A 12,244-nucleotide genomic window follows, 5' to 3' on the forward strand; every position below is an offset into this window, starting at 1 on the left:
ATTGGACACAAGCATGATTCCTGTCCCGGTGAGGATGGCGCAAGGTTTCATCATGCTACTCCTCATGGCATGTAATTTAGAACACAAGTACTGTTTATTTCATCTAATATTTTTAGACCCCAGTTGACCACAGGTTAACAGAAACCTCAGAAAGCAAAACCGTGGGTAAGGGGGGGACGATGTTACTCTGTCAATCACCTGCCTCCCTGTTTCTAGGCCCGCTCCAGGATCAGGCAGCCCCAGCATCTCTTGACAGTGGCTCACAGCAGCTGGCACTCTGTCAGCACCAACTGAACGAACGAACGAGTGAGCAGATTCATTCTCCAGGCAGTTTCCCCACACTGGTGGTCAGCACACACTACCCAGCCTCAGACTTCTGAAGCTGACTCAAAGGGAAAGTGAACTTCACATTCCTCCGACTTCACTTGGTAACAATTATTTTAAAATAACAATAACCTGGCACTTTCCCCTGGTGTACTTTAAAACAAATAGAATCCGCCTGCAATGTGGGAGACCTGGGTTCGATCCCGGGGTTGGGAAGATCCCTTGGAGGAGGGCATGGCAACCTACTCCAGTATTCTTGTCTAGAGAATCCCCATGGACAGGGGAGCCTGGCGGGCTACAGTCCATGGGGTTGCAAACAGTCAGACACGACTGAATGACTAAGCACAGCACAGCACAGCACACTAAAGGAAAACTAGTATCTGAAAATGTTATTAAATTTGAAAGCTTTCTAACGTTTTAAGTGAAATACAAAAATATCCCTCCCTAGAGATTTTTTTCTTAGGCTTGAAACTTTTTTTGAGGGGGTTGGGAAGGGCAGGTCATGCAGCATGCGGGATCTTAGTTCCCCAATCACATACTGAACCCATGCCCCCTGCTTCAGGAGTAGAGTCCTAACCAATGGACCTCCAGGAAAGTTCCAGGTTTGAAAGTTAAGACCAGGATGTTTCCATTAACCAAGAAGTCAAGTCTATGCTATGGAAATAATTAACACACAACAGGATCACACTGAGAAAATAAACCAAAGCTCCATGCTAGCCTATGTCAAGCTGTGGCAACGTGTGTAATCTGTGACTTTTGACCTTAAAGGTTTAAACCTCAGTTCTATGAAGGTACTTCTTTTCCAGTTTAAAGCTAGAATGCCTTAAATAAAACCAAACTAAGACAGCTGGGCATGCCAAAATGGTGAGGTTAAACTGGCAACCAGTTCCAGGAGGACCACCAGGAAATTTTATGCCAAAAGACAAGTGAAAAGCTGGCACTATGATGTTGCTTAAGAGAATTAAAGTCTTCCCTCATACACAGGAAGTTTAACAGTGGATCCCTTTAATTGGAGGGATTCTTCTAGGAGACAAAGACTTTTCTTCACTGTATTTCACATCCTTTAACAACTGTTAACTTTTACATGGAATACATATTTAAACTATAAACAGGATTATCTGCATGGTGAGATTATGAACTGTTTGTTTTCTTTACGTAGTTTTTTTAAAACCTCTTTTCTTTTCAAAGAAAATACTTTTAACAACAGTGTCAGACTTTTGACTTATGCTAAGAGCATGTCCTCTACCCAATTACAGAAATATTCTCCAACATTTCAGAGACGTTATCTCTCAGTTAACATCTGACCTGTGTGGATGCAATTTTCGCCAAGATTTAGACACCAAATGGTGATTTAGCTGCATGTTATTTAACCAACCATCAGCGTGTTCCGTCTTGGCTGAAGCGCACACAAACAGTGAGGAGCCCCAGGGCTGCAGCATGTTGCACCACAACTGCGTTACCTACAGCGTGTCCTGTGAACTGAGCCGGGAGCTCCCTCAGCTGAGTGGCCACGTAGTCTTTGCTCTCACAAAGGGATTCAAGGATGCTGTCAGTGCCATCCTCCCCGAAGTCTGGAGCAGCGCTGTTCTCAACTTCGGTTTCTTCCAACACATTAACGTCCATCATGTCAATACTCTGCAAACCCTCCAAACTTGCTTCCATATCCTCCTGTAATGAGGGACGACGAAAGGTGTCAACAACCAGGTGGACCAGGACGCAGAGCTCCTGCCGCCCCCTCTGTTGTCATGGCATCTACCTGCCCATCTCTGGAATCTTCTTCCAGGCCATTGTCTTCAGTGCCTTCCTCTTCTGCCTTTTGTTCTAGTAACAGAAAAATTGTTCAGTCAGATAGCACTCGGGTTCTGGCCTTGTAATTAGCTTCTGCAGGACGACGCAGCTCAGTCTTGGTGAGAACATGATACAAGGAAGCTGAATGTGACTGCTCGTCTATCACGTACAGTTTTGTCTCAACTGGAACATAAGATCTAGGATTTCTGTAATACCATCAAAGTATTTTGATTCTGAGCAAAATAGCTAGAGCTTCAAAAGGTTTCCAAACCACTTCAAACTAACACAAACATCCTCAAACAAAACTGAGCAAAGGATAAAAACAGGCATCTCCCAACGAGTAAATTTAAAAAGTCATGTCCATATAGCACCCAAAGAACTACACCCTAAGAGTGTGTGCTGGACAACAGACCAGTGAGTTCCCCTTCACTCCACCCACTGGATCAAGCTTCTGGCTTTCTGTCATTCTTCAGCCCAGAAGCTTTTTTCTACTCAAGGCAAAAAGGCAAAGGCTACCATAAAGTCTATTTTCACCCTGGGCTCTGAGAACGCAAAAGGACTATTGAGAGTGATGCCAGGTATTCCCAATGGGGCTGGAAGGGAAGGAAAGTTGAAACTCTTAGAAGGAAATTAAAATTTTTGCACTCCCTGTTATCAACAGCCTTAAAAATGTACATACCTTTATTCGAGAATTCCCCTTAGGACGTACAAAACAAAGGTGACCTATTCTGAAGGGCATATACAGACTAATATCCCGAAGAAAAGCAAACCATGGCACATATGTTTACATGTGGAAGGCCAGTATGGGGGGTCAGTGGGGATGTGGGCTGTAACAGGGTGATGCCTGGAGACATTTTTGGTGTTAAGACGGGCAGTGCTACAGGCATGTAGTGGGCAACGGCAAAGGATGCTGCCCAGCACACAGTAACACAAAGGACAGCACCCTACCACAAAGCTCTCGGTTCAAACTATCAACATTGCTGAGTCTGCAAAATGCTATGGCATACCACAGTTTCGCAACTGAAGAAGTCTCTATTTTATACATGTTTAGATGACTTACAATTTTGTGCTAATTTCTGCTGCAGAATAATTCAGTAATACACATATATATATATTCTTTTTCACAACCTTTCCATTATGGCTTATTACAGGATACTGAATACAAGCGCCTGCACTACACAGCAGGACCCTGTTGTTGATCCAACCTACACATGGTAGTTTACATCAGCTAACCCCAAACCACCACTCCATCGCTCTCCCTGCACACCCCACCCTCCACAACCGTAATTATGTTTATGAGTCTGAAGAAACCTCAATCTTTGATTAAAGACGCCAACTGCAATATCCTAAGTATTTCATTTTCCATTATTATCAATGATTACTCAAGAAATGTAGTTTTATTACACACTGAGCTCTTCACATTATTTAATACCCCTCACAATGCTGCTGCTGCTAAGTTACTTCAGTCGTGTCCGACTCTTCGTGACCCCATGGACTGCAATCTACCAGGCTCCTCCGTCCACGGGATTCTCCACGCAAGAGTACTGCAGTGGGGTGCCAGTACCTTCTCCATCTCACAATGTTAGCAGGTTTATTATCTGCATTTGACAGGAGAATTTGGTTCTGCTCTAAAGCTGGGACTCAAAAACTGAACTGTCCCACCTCCCATTATATCTGAACTGAGCATATCCTTTTGAAACACAGTTTAAAATTCCTTGATAATTGCACCCAATTTCTCAAGCCTCAAACAGCAGCTTGAAGTGCCCATGAAGAAGGTAAACAGGAGAAAAGCAGACTAAAAAAACCTCACCAGAAAGCACCCTAAGTGGGAGTAAGAATGAGATAAATGCTGGGCACACAGGCTGCACCCCAATCCCAAGGGACGGGTCTTGACTAAAAACTGAAAGGTGGGGGAACAGAACAGGGGAATGGCACAGACAATCCAATTTTAATCCCAAATGTAACCTAATTTAGAAAGTTGATCTTTCAAAACACACCAAGTTTTCAGCAATTCTGCCCATTTAAATGAGTTGGGGTAAAGGACTCAAGCTCTGACCTGCAATGAAACTTTCAAAGTTCAGCTTCCTTTCACTTTTGAAAGGCAGTGGTTATTCATCAAGTTCCAGAATCAGTCCAACTTTGTGGCGGACTCTGGAAACCCATTGGCTGATGCCTACTAACCTTGAGGACCTAATTTCAACCAGGACACCATGAGGACCTAGCACTTCGTATAACTAACCACATGCCCCTCTGGAGAACACACTAGCTCTACAACCTGGAGGAGCTGTTCTCTGCCCCAGGATCTTGGGCTTTGGGGACTTCTGTGAAAAAGAAAAGTACCAGTGCTTTTCTAACCCCAACCTATACTGGTACAAACACTCATTTTACACCAAGAGTAATCATTATCAAGGCTTCCCTGACACAATGCTAACTCCAAGTAGCTTTGAGCTGACCTATGCTTTAACCCATTCAGACATGTATTGGAAGCAAAGGAGTTCTCCTGACTTGAAGGGCTAAAAGAATGCTAAAAACCCAGTTCTCTATATAAGCTCTCTTGCTGTAGATACCCCCAAGCAGCAATAAGTTAAAGTGGATACCTTTCACACATCTCTTTGTCTTCTTGCTTGTGGCTTCCAAGGCAATGCCAATTTCATCAGGATCCTGCCCTTCTTCCTTAACCGCCTGTTGGGAAGAGACAAAGTTGACAACACTGTTAAGAGCTGTGGGACACACACTGCTCTTCCTCTGTAACAATTTCCCAGCAACAAAGGAAACCCTTCCCTGCAAAGAGCAACTCTGTTTCTCCCAGGTGGGCTGCCAGGTCCCCAGGCAGTAGGTGACCCCGGCACTACTTGGTTATCTCTGGGCCCTTCACCCAAAAGAGAGGGGGCTCACAGTCAGGGTTGATGAAGTTCTAAAATGGTCCCTAACCTCCAGTGTCTCAACTTTAAGTCAACAATGTAACAAACAGGCTACACTTGGTCTGGCAGTGGGCAAAGGGCTGAGCACTGCTCAACAGGCCACCTTTGACCCAGGGCAGGGAAGAACACAGAACATCCTGGGTAGCGGGGGAGGTTGGTGGTTCAAGGCAACAGCGTCTTCTTATCCGTGCTTGGGGACTACCCCGTGAATTCACCAGGTTCCTACCCTCAAGAGCCTGATTCCACAAGAGTTGACCATCCGCCATACCCAATTTTGTGTTCAGTACTGCGAAGTGGGACAGTGTACACAGGACGGTGCGATGCAGGAAGTTATGGACTCAGAGCAAGTCTTCACTTGGCGGCGGGGGGCGGGAGGCGGGGCGGAGGCAACATCTCAAGATAGACCCCAAAATAACAAAGCGCCAGCCAGATGGAAACCTGGGAGAGAAGCCGCCAGGTGCAGGGCACGGTAAACGCAAACGTCCTGGGGCAAAAACGGGCACATCTCCCCTTCCTGGGCAACGTCAAAGGTTTTTCAATCATCCGCTCCGTAGGGGAGGAACCTGAGGCGCTGGGAGAGGACAGCACCTGTCCAAGGTCACACAACCCCGGGAAAAGTCCAGGGGCTACCCTACCACTAAGATCGGCTTTCAGAACACTGAGATGACTGAATGGAAGGAGGCGACAAGGCACAGAGAGGGGGGATGTCGGGCCAAGGTCACACAGCCGACCCGCGGTTCCTGACAGTTCGGACCGGAGTTCGCAACGAGAGATGCAGGCCGGGGGCGCCTCGCACTAGGGAGTCGCAGTGACAGGCCCGCGCGGGGGCGTTACTCGGTCTCTGGAGGCACCCCAGGGTCCCGGGCCGCCTCACCTTCTTGAGCCGCTCCATCAGGACGCTCTTGTTGCCGCCCGTGTCCAGGTTCCGCTTCTTCAGCTCCGCCCGCAGGTCGATCACCCGCAGGTCGCTGAGTCGCCGCGTCCCGACCTCTGAGACGCCCGAGACGACAGCGGCCGTGCCAGAACCCGAGTCGCTGGACCCTGCCAGAGTCTCCGCCATCCCGGGTGTGCTGTCCCCGCCAACTACTTCCCACACCGCTGGCGGCTGTAGCGGCTCTGAGCACAAAATGGCGCCGCCAGAGAGGAAAACGCACTCGCTTCCTCCCGCCCCCTTTTCCGGCCGCGCACGCGCGTTGCCCGAATAGGCGTTTTTAGCCGCAGTCGGACGCTCGCGCGTCGACCAACCGCAGGCCCTGGGCGACAGTGCGCAGGCGCCATAACTGCTGTACGCATGCGTCTCGGCAGCTCGCGGCGGGAGGCCGGCGAGACGTAAAGCGCCTCGTCCCTCACTCACTGCGCTCTCACGACGCATGGGCAGAAGCGGCCCCGGGCGTTGAACCCGAGCCGGGTACGCCTGCGCAGAAGAGAGTAGCGCCGAAGCCGTCCGAACGGTTCTCTCAAAGGCGGCGCAAGTTCGTCCTGGGAGCTGTGGTGAACCCGGCGCAGTTCTGTGTGAAGTGGCAGGCAGAGCCAGGGCACCTAGAATGGCGGAGTCTCTGTCCGGCTTAGGCGATTCTGGTGCGGCGGGCGCAGCGGCTCTGAGCTCCGCCTCGTCGGAGACCGGGACGCGGCGCCTCACCGACCTTAGGGTGATAGATCTGCGGGCGGAGCTGAAAAAACGGAACCTGGACTCGAGCGGCAACAAGAGCGCCTTGATGGAGCGACTTAGAAAGGTAGAGCTGGGACCCTGGGGGTGGGTAGGAGGTGGGCTGGGGAACCCCGGCGGCCGCTTCGGGGGGCCTCCTGGCCTCGGGTCCCGCCCCCCACCCCGGTCCCGTTTGCGGCCTGCCCCGGGCCTGGCGCTCCGGGCCTCTTCCCGCTTCTCTCAGGCCCGAGCGGGATCGCCGAGCCCCTGCGGGCCCAAGTTCAAAGCCCAGCGCTGCATCCGGGCGAGAACAAGAAAGTCTCGACGCGAACGAGGGAAGTTTGAGGTGGCGGGTGACATCGGCCGAGGGCTTGCGCTATCCACATCAGCTCCTGCTTTTTAGCGCTTCCTTCGGCTGCTTTCATCCCGATCTCTGAGAGAGGACGCGGAACGTGAAATCCTCGCTCCGCCCGGGGAGTCAGGGGACTCGGCCAAGGCCACTCGGCCGGGGAGGAGAGGTCGAGATTTGAACCCAGGCCGGGCGATTTTCTGAGCGTGTGTTGGTTGCGGGGGCCTGCTCTGGGGAGAGAGATGCTGCTTGATCCGTTAAGGCCTGGAAACCGAGAATAGGGGGGTAGTTTACGAAGTAACCTTACCAAGAATTGGAAGCGGGGTTGAGGGGGAATGGCTCGGGGACTCAGCCTGGCAGGAAAAGTGCTGCTTGTAATAAAGACCAGAAATGAAACTTACAGTTAGACTTGAAGAGAACCTAAGGGCTCTGCCAGTCTCTTGACACGATCTTGAGCGTGAAAGACATTTTAACTCTCTCTGGGTCTGTTTCTCCTTGTGTCCAAAAGAGGAAAATATTAATTATTCATCGTTAGAGTTAAGGAAGATGGCCCAAAATGTGCTTGGCGTGCTACCTGTAGCATATAAACATTCACAGTGCAATTGCTGTCACAGTTAACTTTTCGCTCTGTACGCAGTGTGTGGTATTTGCAATCTGGGTGTTACTGATCCCTGCCTTGGGGGGTTCTGAGGGATGCGTTCGAAAAGCAGAGAGTTAAGTGTGCTTTCCCTGTTCTGTGTGATTCCAGTGGCTTCTTTCTTTCACTGTCTCTTGGCTTGGGACTTCTCTGTGATCTCTAACTAAGCCTTGTCACCCATCCTCCCCCCGCCCCCACTCTCCTAAGCAGTGCAGTTTGTGACTCATTCCACCCTCTCCTGCCTCCCAAACAACAGAGGATAGGGTTTTTGTTTATTAATTGCTGTTTAGAGAAGTGGGGATTATTTCCTATTATCCAGATAAGGAAACTCAGGCTGGAGAGTGGCGAGTTACTTGCTCCAAGTCAGTAGTGCGTTTGTAACTCGAGTGTGTGTGTGTCTTTCACATGGACGCTAACATCCTCTAAGCAAACAGCGCAGGCAGTTCACCCACAGAAGTGTTTACCTGAAGAAGATGCAGGGGAGAGTTGGCAACCAGGGACCTGTGATCCATGGTGTTACTAGCCATCGGGCCTCCTGTCAGTAAAGGGAAGTTGGTGGGGGGGTGGGGGTGGGAGACTTTAGCCATTATTCCCCCAGATAGTCCATAAGCCTTCGATGCTAATAGGGTGGCATTGAACCTTCCTGTCAGGCTGTTGGTTGAAGCTGGTATGATCTTCCACCAGCATCTCTGAGGGGAAAAATCCGTTCGTTCTTCCTCTCATCTTCAGTTTCTTAGGGATGTGCTCAAAAATGCACACACCATTGGCGTATATACCCATCTGCCACCTGACCCAAGCAAGTCTGGAAGTACTGGAGTTCTTCTCTTCTACTTCTGTCACCTATTGTTTTGTACCTTCTTTGGTTTGTTTATTTATTTATTCTTTTAGGAAGAACAAAAGAGGGAAAGGTGGAGATGACAACAAAGTGTAATTTGGCAAGGCCTGTAAGGATGACCCATAGCCCATAGTCCTCCCAAGGACAACGCTGTAAACACTACACCTGGACAAGATGACCTGAGGGGCGGACTGGTCCACCTGTCTGGGGTAGTTGTATTCTCCTGCTGATGGTCCAGAATCTTTTGTCTCCAGGAAAATGGTAGGGACTTTCTGTTTGAGCCCTCCTTCAGGCCAGGACGTAACTCCAAATCTTTCTGGCTCTAGCTTCAGAGAGAAAGGAGAGGTTTTATTTTTCTTGGTACAGGTTACGTGTGGAGCCCCTAAGCCTCATTCTGAACTTAGACTTTACCAAGCTAGGATACTCCTGAGAATCTTTGAGACTTCTGAAACTATATACAAATAGAATCACATTTGAAATGGATTTAAACAGAACGTGGGCTCTCAGGACCATGCAGTAGAGAAAGGGTTTTTAAAAATCTGATTGTGACGCCTGGTGTCTGGGGTGCTTGATTGCTTTGTGGTTTTTTTTTTTTCCTCCTCCTCTGAGTGCCTTCTTGGTGGCCTGCACAGTGCTGAGCATAAGTGGGAGCTGGTCAAGTGAAGGACACGCTGGGATGAGAAGCGGGACTTGCCGAGAGATCCTTATAATTCTCTGTTCAGTGAAGCAGGTTCCCTGCTGGTTGAGAGCAAGACCTTAGGAATCCGTCAGAGAGATGAGTGAGGGATGAAGTAGTCCATGTCCCATCCCATGCCATGTCCCATATTCTGTCCAGATGGTGCAAGTGCAGATGTTGGAAAGGGATCAGGGAAAGAGTTGAACAGTACAGTGTTGAGTAATGTCATAGGTAGTTTGGCTCAGGAATAGGGTCAATCAGATTGTGGTGATAATTCTAAAAATAAGCTGACTAGTCAATGAGTGCTTGCTTTTCGTGGCTAATAGCAATTCTCCTGACAGCTTTCCAGGGTAAGAACTTTAATTAGTTGCTCAAACCAGAGTAAAAACAAACTCGGAACAATTAAGTAAGCCTGCCTGAGACCAGGCCGCCAAGGTACGGTAGAATCAGTCTACCTCTGGGGCCCTTGCTGCAACAGAAAGAAGAAGGAATGAATAGGTGGGGAGAGGCCCTTTCCAGATCAGCCCCTGAGGCTTCTGTGGAGGTCAAGTCTTGTGTGCTGCCTTTTTGGGTGAACTTTTCTTTTCCATTTCCTTTAGGCAATTGAAGATGAGGGAGGCAATCCTGATGAAATTGAAATTACCTCTGAAGGAAATAAGAAAACATCAAAGAGATCCAGCAAAGGTATGGAGGGTGATGTTAGGAACTTCTTTCAAACTGGCTTCCTCTGCTAATGTGCCTGTGGACTGCCCTGTGAATCTTTGATGGACCTTGAATGAAGGTGTGCATTTTTTTCACGATCTCTCCAGTGTATTTTTGTTTCCATGGGATTTGGGAAGTCTCAGCATGGAAGAGGTACTGACACCTTTACTGATTTTCTTCTGTAGGTTTCTTGGCAGCTGTTGCTTATCCAGAGTCTTAACCTTCTTGAGGTAGAGTGTTTAGGATTACTTGAGTCTCCTATTGCTCTGACTTGTGGAAAATAACTTCCCTTTTAAATACCGCCTGGCCAAAACAGTCGTCACTTTTACAGATTACAGATGCTGCTTTCAAAAACTGCCTACCACATAAAAGCCAGATTCCACATGGGATTAATGACCCTCACCATTGCCCCAGATGGTCCCTTCCTGCTTCCACCCCCACCACCTTCCTCTATTACATCCACCTGCAATCAGGTCCCAGACATGTGGTTTACTCCACCCACTCCTCTTCCCCATCTGTCTGCATTCGAGTCCTAGTTCGAGTCCCAACTTCTGATCTCACCGGTAGCAAGTCTTCTCTCCTTAGGTCCTCTGCACAGCCCTGGCCTGAGTTTCAATGCTGACATCATCCTGCCTTGTGTTCTAATTAGGTTGTTGAGGACAGGGTCTGCTTCTTCCTTGTTTTCCTTCCTGCTAGTATTTACTCAGTAAATTGAATTCCTAATTGAATTCAGTGACATTCAACTACTGCTTAAGAAAGAATCAGCTAAAACCAGGCAGTTGGGCCATCCTGAAAGTTCTCTAGGAAATTGAAAGTTTGATTGCTCAGGCCCCGAAATGTAATAGTTTTACCTGGCCAGTGGAAGACCTGGGTGTGAAATGTCTGAGAGGCAGGCACCAATGTCGACCAGGTTGTGTGGTGTATTAGCTCTGCTAGAAGAGCAGTCAGTGACCTCACTTTGAAATGAAGTCACTGTGTGGTCCACAGTTCATCATGCATTATTCAGTTTGCCAGAGTCAATGTTTATCAACAGAGAGCACAATATTGTAATTATCCTTCAATTAAAAATAAATAAGGGGAAAAAATTAACAGACTATTATGGGGCAGGGGAGAAATAGAGCCTGTGGAGCTCCTTTTTTGCTTTCTTTTTCTCTTTAACAAAAAAATCCTTGTGTTAAAAGTTTTTAGGAACACAGATAGGCATTGAATAAAGGAGGCAATCCATTATTAAGATTATGGGCATATTTTCCCAAACTTCTGTGTGTCTAAAGTCACCTAAAAACAAATACTGAAGGATGTTCACACACCTGTGTACCTTTGTCTTTCCTTAAAACATTGTTCCTACTGCACACAGTATTCTTTACTTATTTTACTTAGCCTGTAAAGGGCATTTTCAATAGTGCTGAAAATAAAAACCTCATTTTTTTAACAGTGAATAATCATTCTTTGTATGATTGTACCACAGTTGAGCTCCTCAGTCTTATTACTAGACTATTTGTTCCAGTTTTCAGCATGGCTGTGAACCAGAATTCCCTCTGCAGAAGGAATATGTTTTTGTTAACTAGAGAAGTAGAATTCTTGGGTCAAAAAATACGTGCATTTTATTTTAAAAATAGTTCTTAACAAATATTTCTCCAACAGGCTGTACTGGTTAATAACTAGCAACATCAGGGAATGGCAGAGGGTGCCTGTTTCTTTAAATTCTCACTTAATGCTGAATATTCATTGACTATGCCAAAGCCTTTGACTGTGTGAATCACAACAAACTGTGGAAAATTCTGAAAGAGATGGGAATACAAGACCACCTGACCTGCCTCTTGAGAAACCTATATGCAGGTCAGGAAGCAACAGTTAGAACTAGACATGGAACAACAGACTGGCTCCAAATAGGAAAAGGAGTACGTCAAGGTTGTGTATTGTCACTCTGCTTATTTAACTTATATGCAGAGTACATCATGAGGAACGCTGGGCTGGAAGAAGCACCAGCTGGAATCAAGATTGCTGGGAGAAATATCAATAACCTCAGATATGCAGATGACACCACCCTTATGGCAGAAAGTGAAGAGGAACTCAAAAGCCTCTTGATGAAAGTGAAAGAGGAGAGTGAAAAGGTTGGCTTGAAGCTCAACATTCAGAAAACAAAGATCATGGCATCTGGTCCCATCACTTCATGGGAAATAGATGGGGAAACAGTGGAAACAGTGTCAGACTATTTTTGGGGCTCCAAAATCACTGCGGATGCTGATTACAGCCATGAAATTAAAAGACGCTTGCTCCTTGGCAGGAAAGTTATGACCAACCTAGAGAGCATATTAAAAAGCAGAGACATTACTTTGCCAGCAAAGGTCCATCTAGTCAAGGCTATGG

At 47.6% G+C, this 12,244-nt stretch overlaps 2 protein-coding genes across 7 annotated transcripts in view; one reads left to right on the plus strand and one right to left on the minus strand.

Annotated features, from left to right (window-relative positions):
- Window positions 1-6,192, minus strand: part of SAFB2 (scaffold attachment factor B2) — a 27,213-nt gene extending 21,021 nt beyond the window's left edge. The window contains exons 1-4 of one of the 2 annotated variants that reach the window (XM_055429512.2): window positions 5,908-6,190; window positions 4,710-4,794; window positions 2,081-2,145; window positions 1,789-1,992 (exon numbers count right to left, since the gene is read on the minus strand). In XM_055429512.2, the coding sequence (XP_055285487.1) occupies window positions 1,789-1,992; window positions 2,081-2,145; window positions 4,710-4,794; window positions 5,908-6,093 (540 nt within the window). In that variant the 5' untranslated portion in view covers window positions 6,094-6,190. Of the gene's footprint in view, window positions 1-1,788; window positions 1,993-2,080; window positions 2,146-4,709; window positions 4,795-5,907 lie in introns of both variants that reach the window. The other variant, XM_055429513.2, reaches the window with a different exon arrangement.
- Window positions 6,193-6,415: 223 nt separating this feature from the next.
- The window catches only part of SAFB (scaffold attachment factor B), a 62,377-nt gene continuing 56,548 nt past the window's right edge, over window positions 6,416-12,244 (plus strand). For 2 of the 5 annotated variants that reach the window (XM_088838911.1, XM_055430259.2), the window contains exons 1-2: window positions 6,417-6,766; window positions 9,775-9,859. In XM_088838911.1, coding sequence (XP_088695037.1) covers window positions 6,578-6,766; window positions 9,775-9,859 — 274 coding nt within the window. In that variant the 5' untranslated portion in view covers window positions 6,417-6,577. Of the gene's footprint in view, window positions 6,767-9,774; window positions 9,860-12,244 lie in introns of all 5 variants that reach the window. The other 3 variants (XM_088838910.1, XM_088838912.1, XM_088838909.1) reach the window with 2 other exon arrangements.

The sequence above is a fragment of the Moschus berezovskii genome, chromosome 8, assembly GCF_049115385.1.
Source record: "Moschus berezovskii isolate FMDL1 chromosome 8, NW_MosBer_1.0, whole genome shotgun sequence".
Lineage (NCBI taxonomy): Eukaryota > Metazoa > Chordata > Mammalia > Artiodactyla > Moschidae > Moschus > Moschus berezovskii.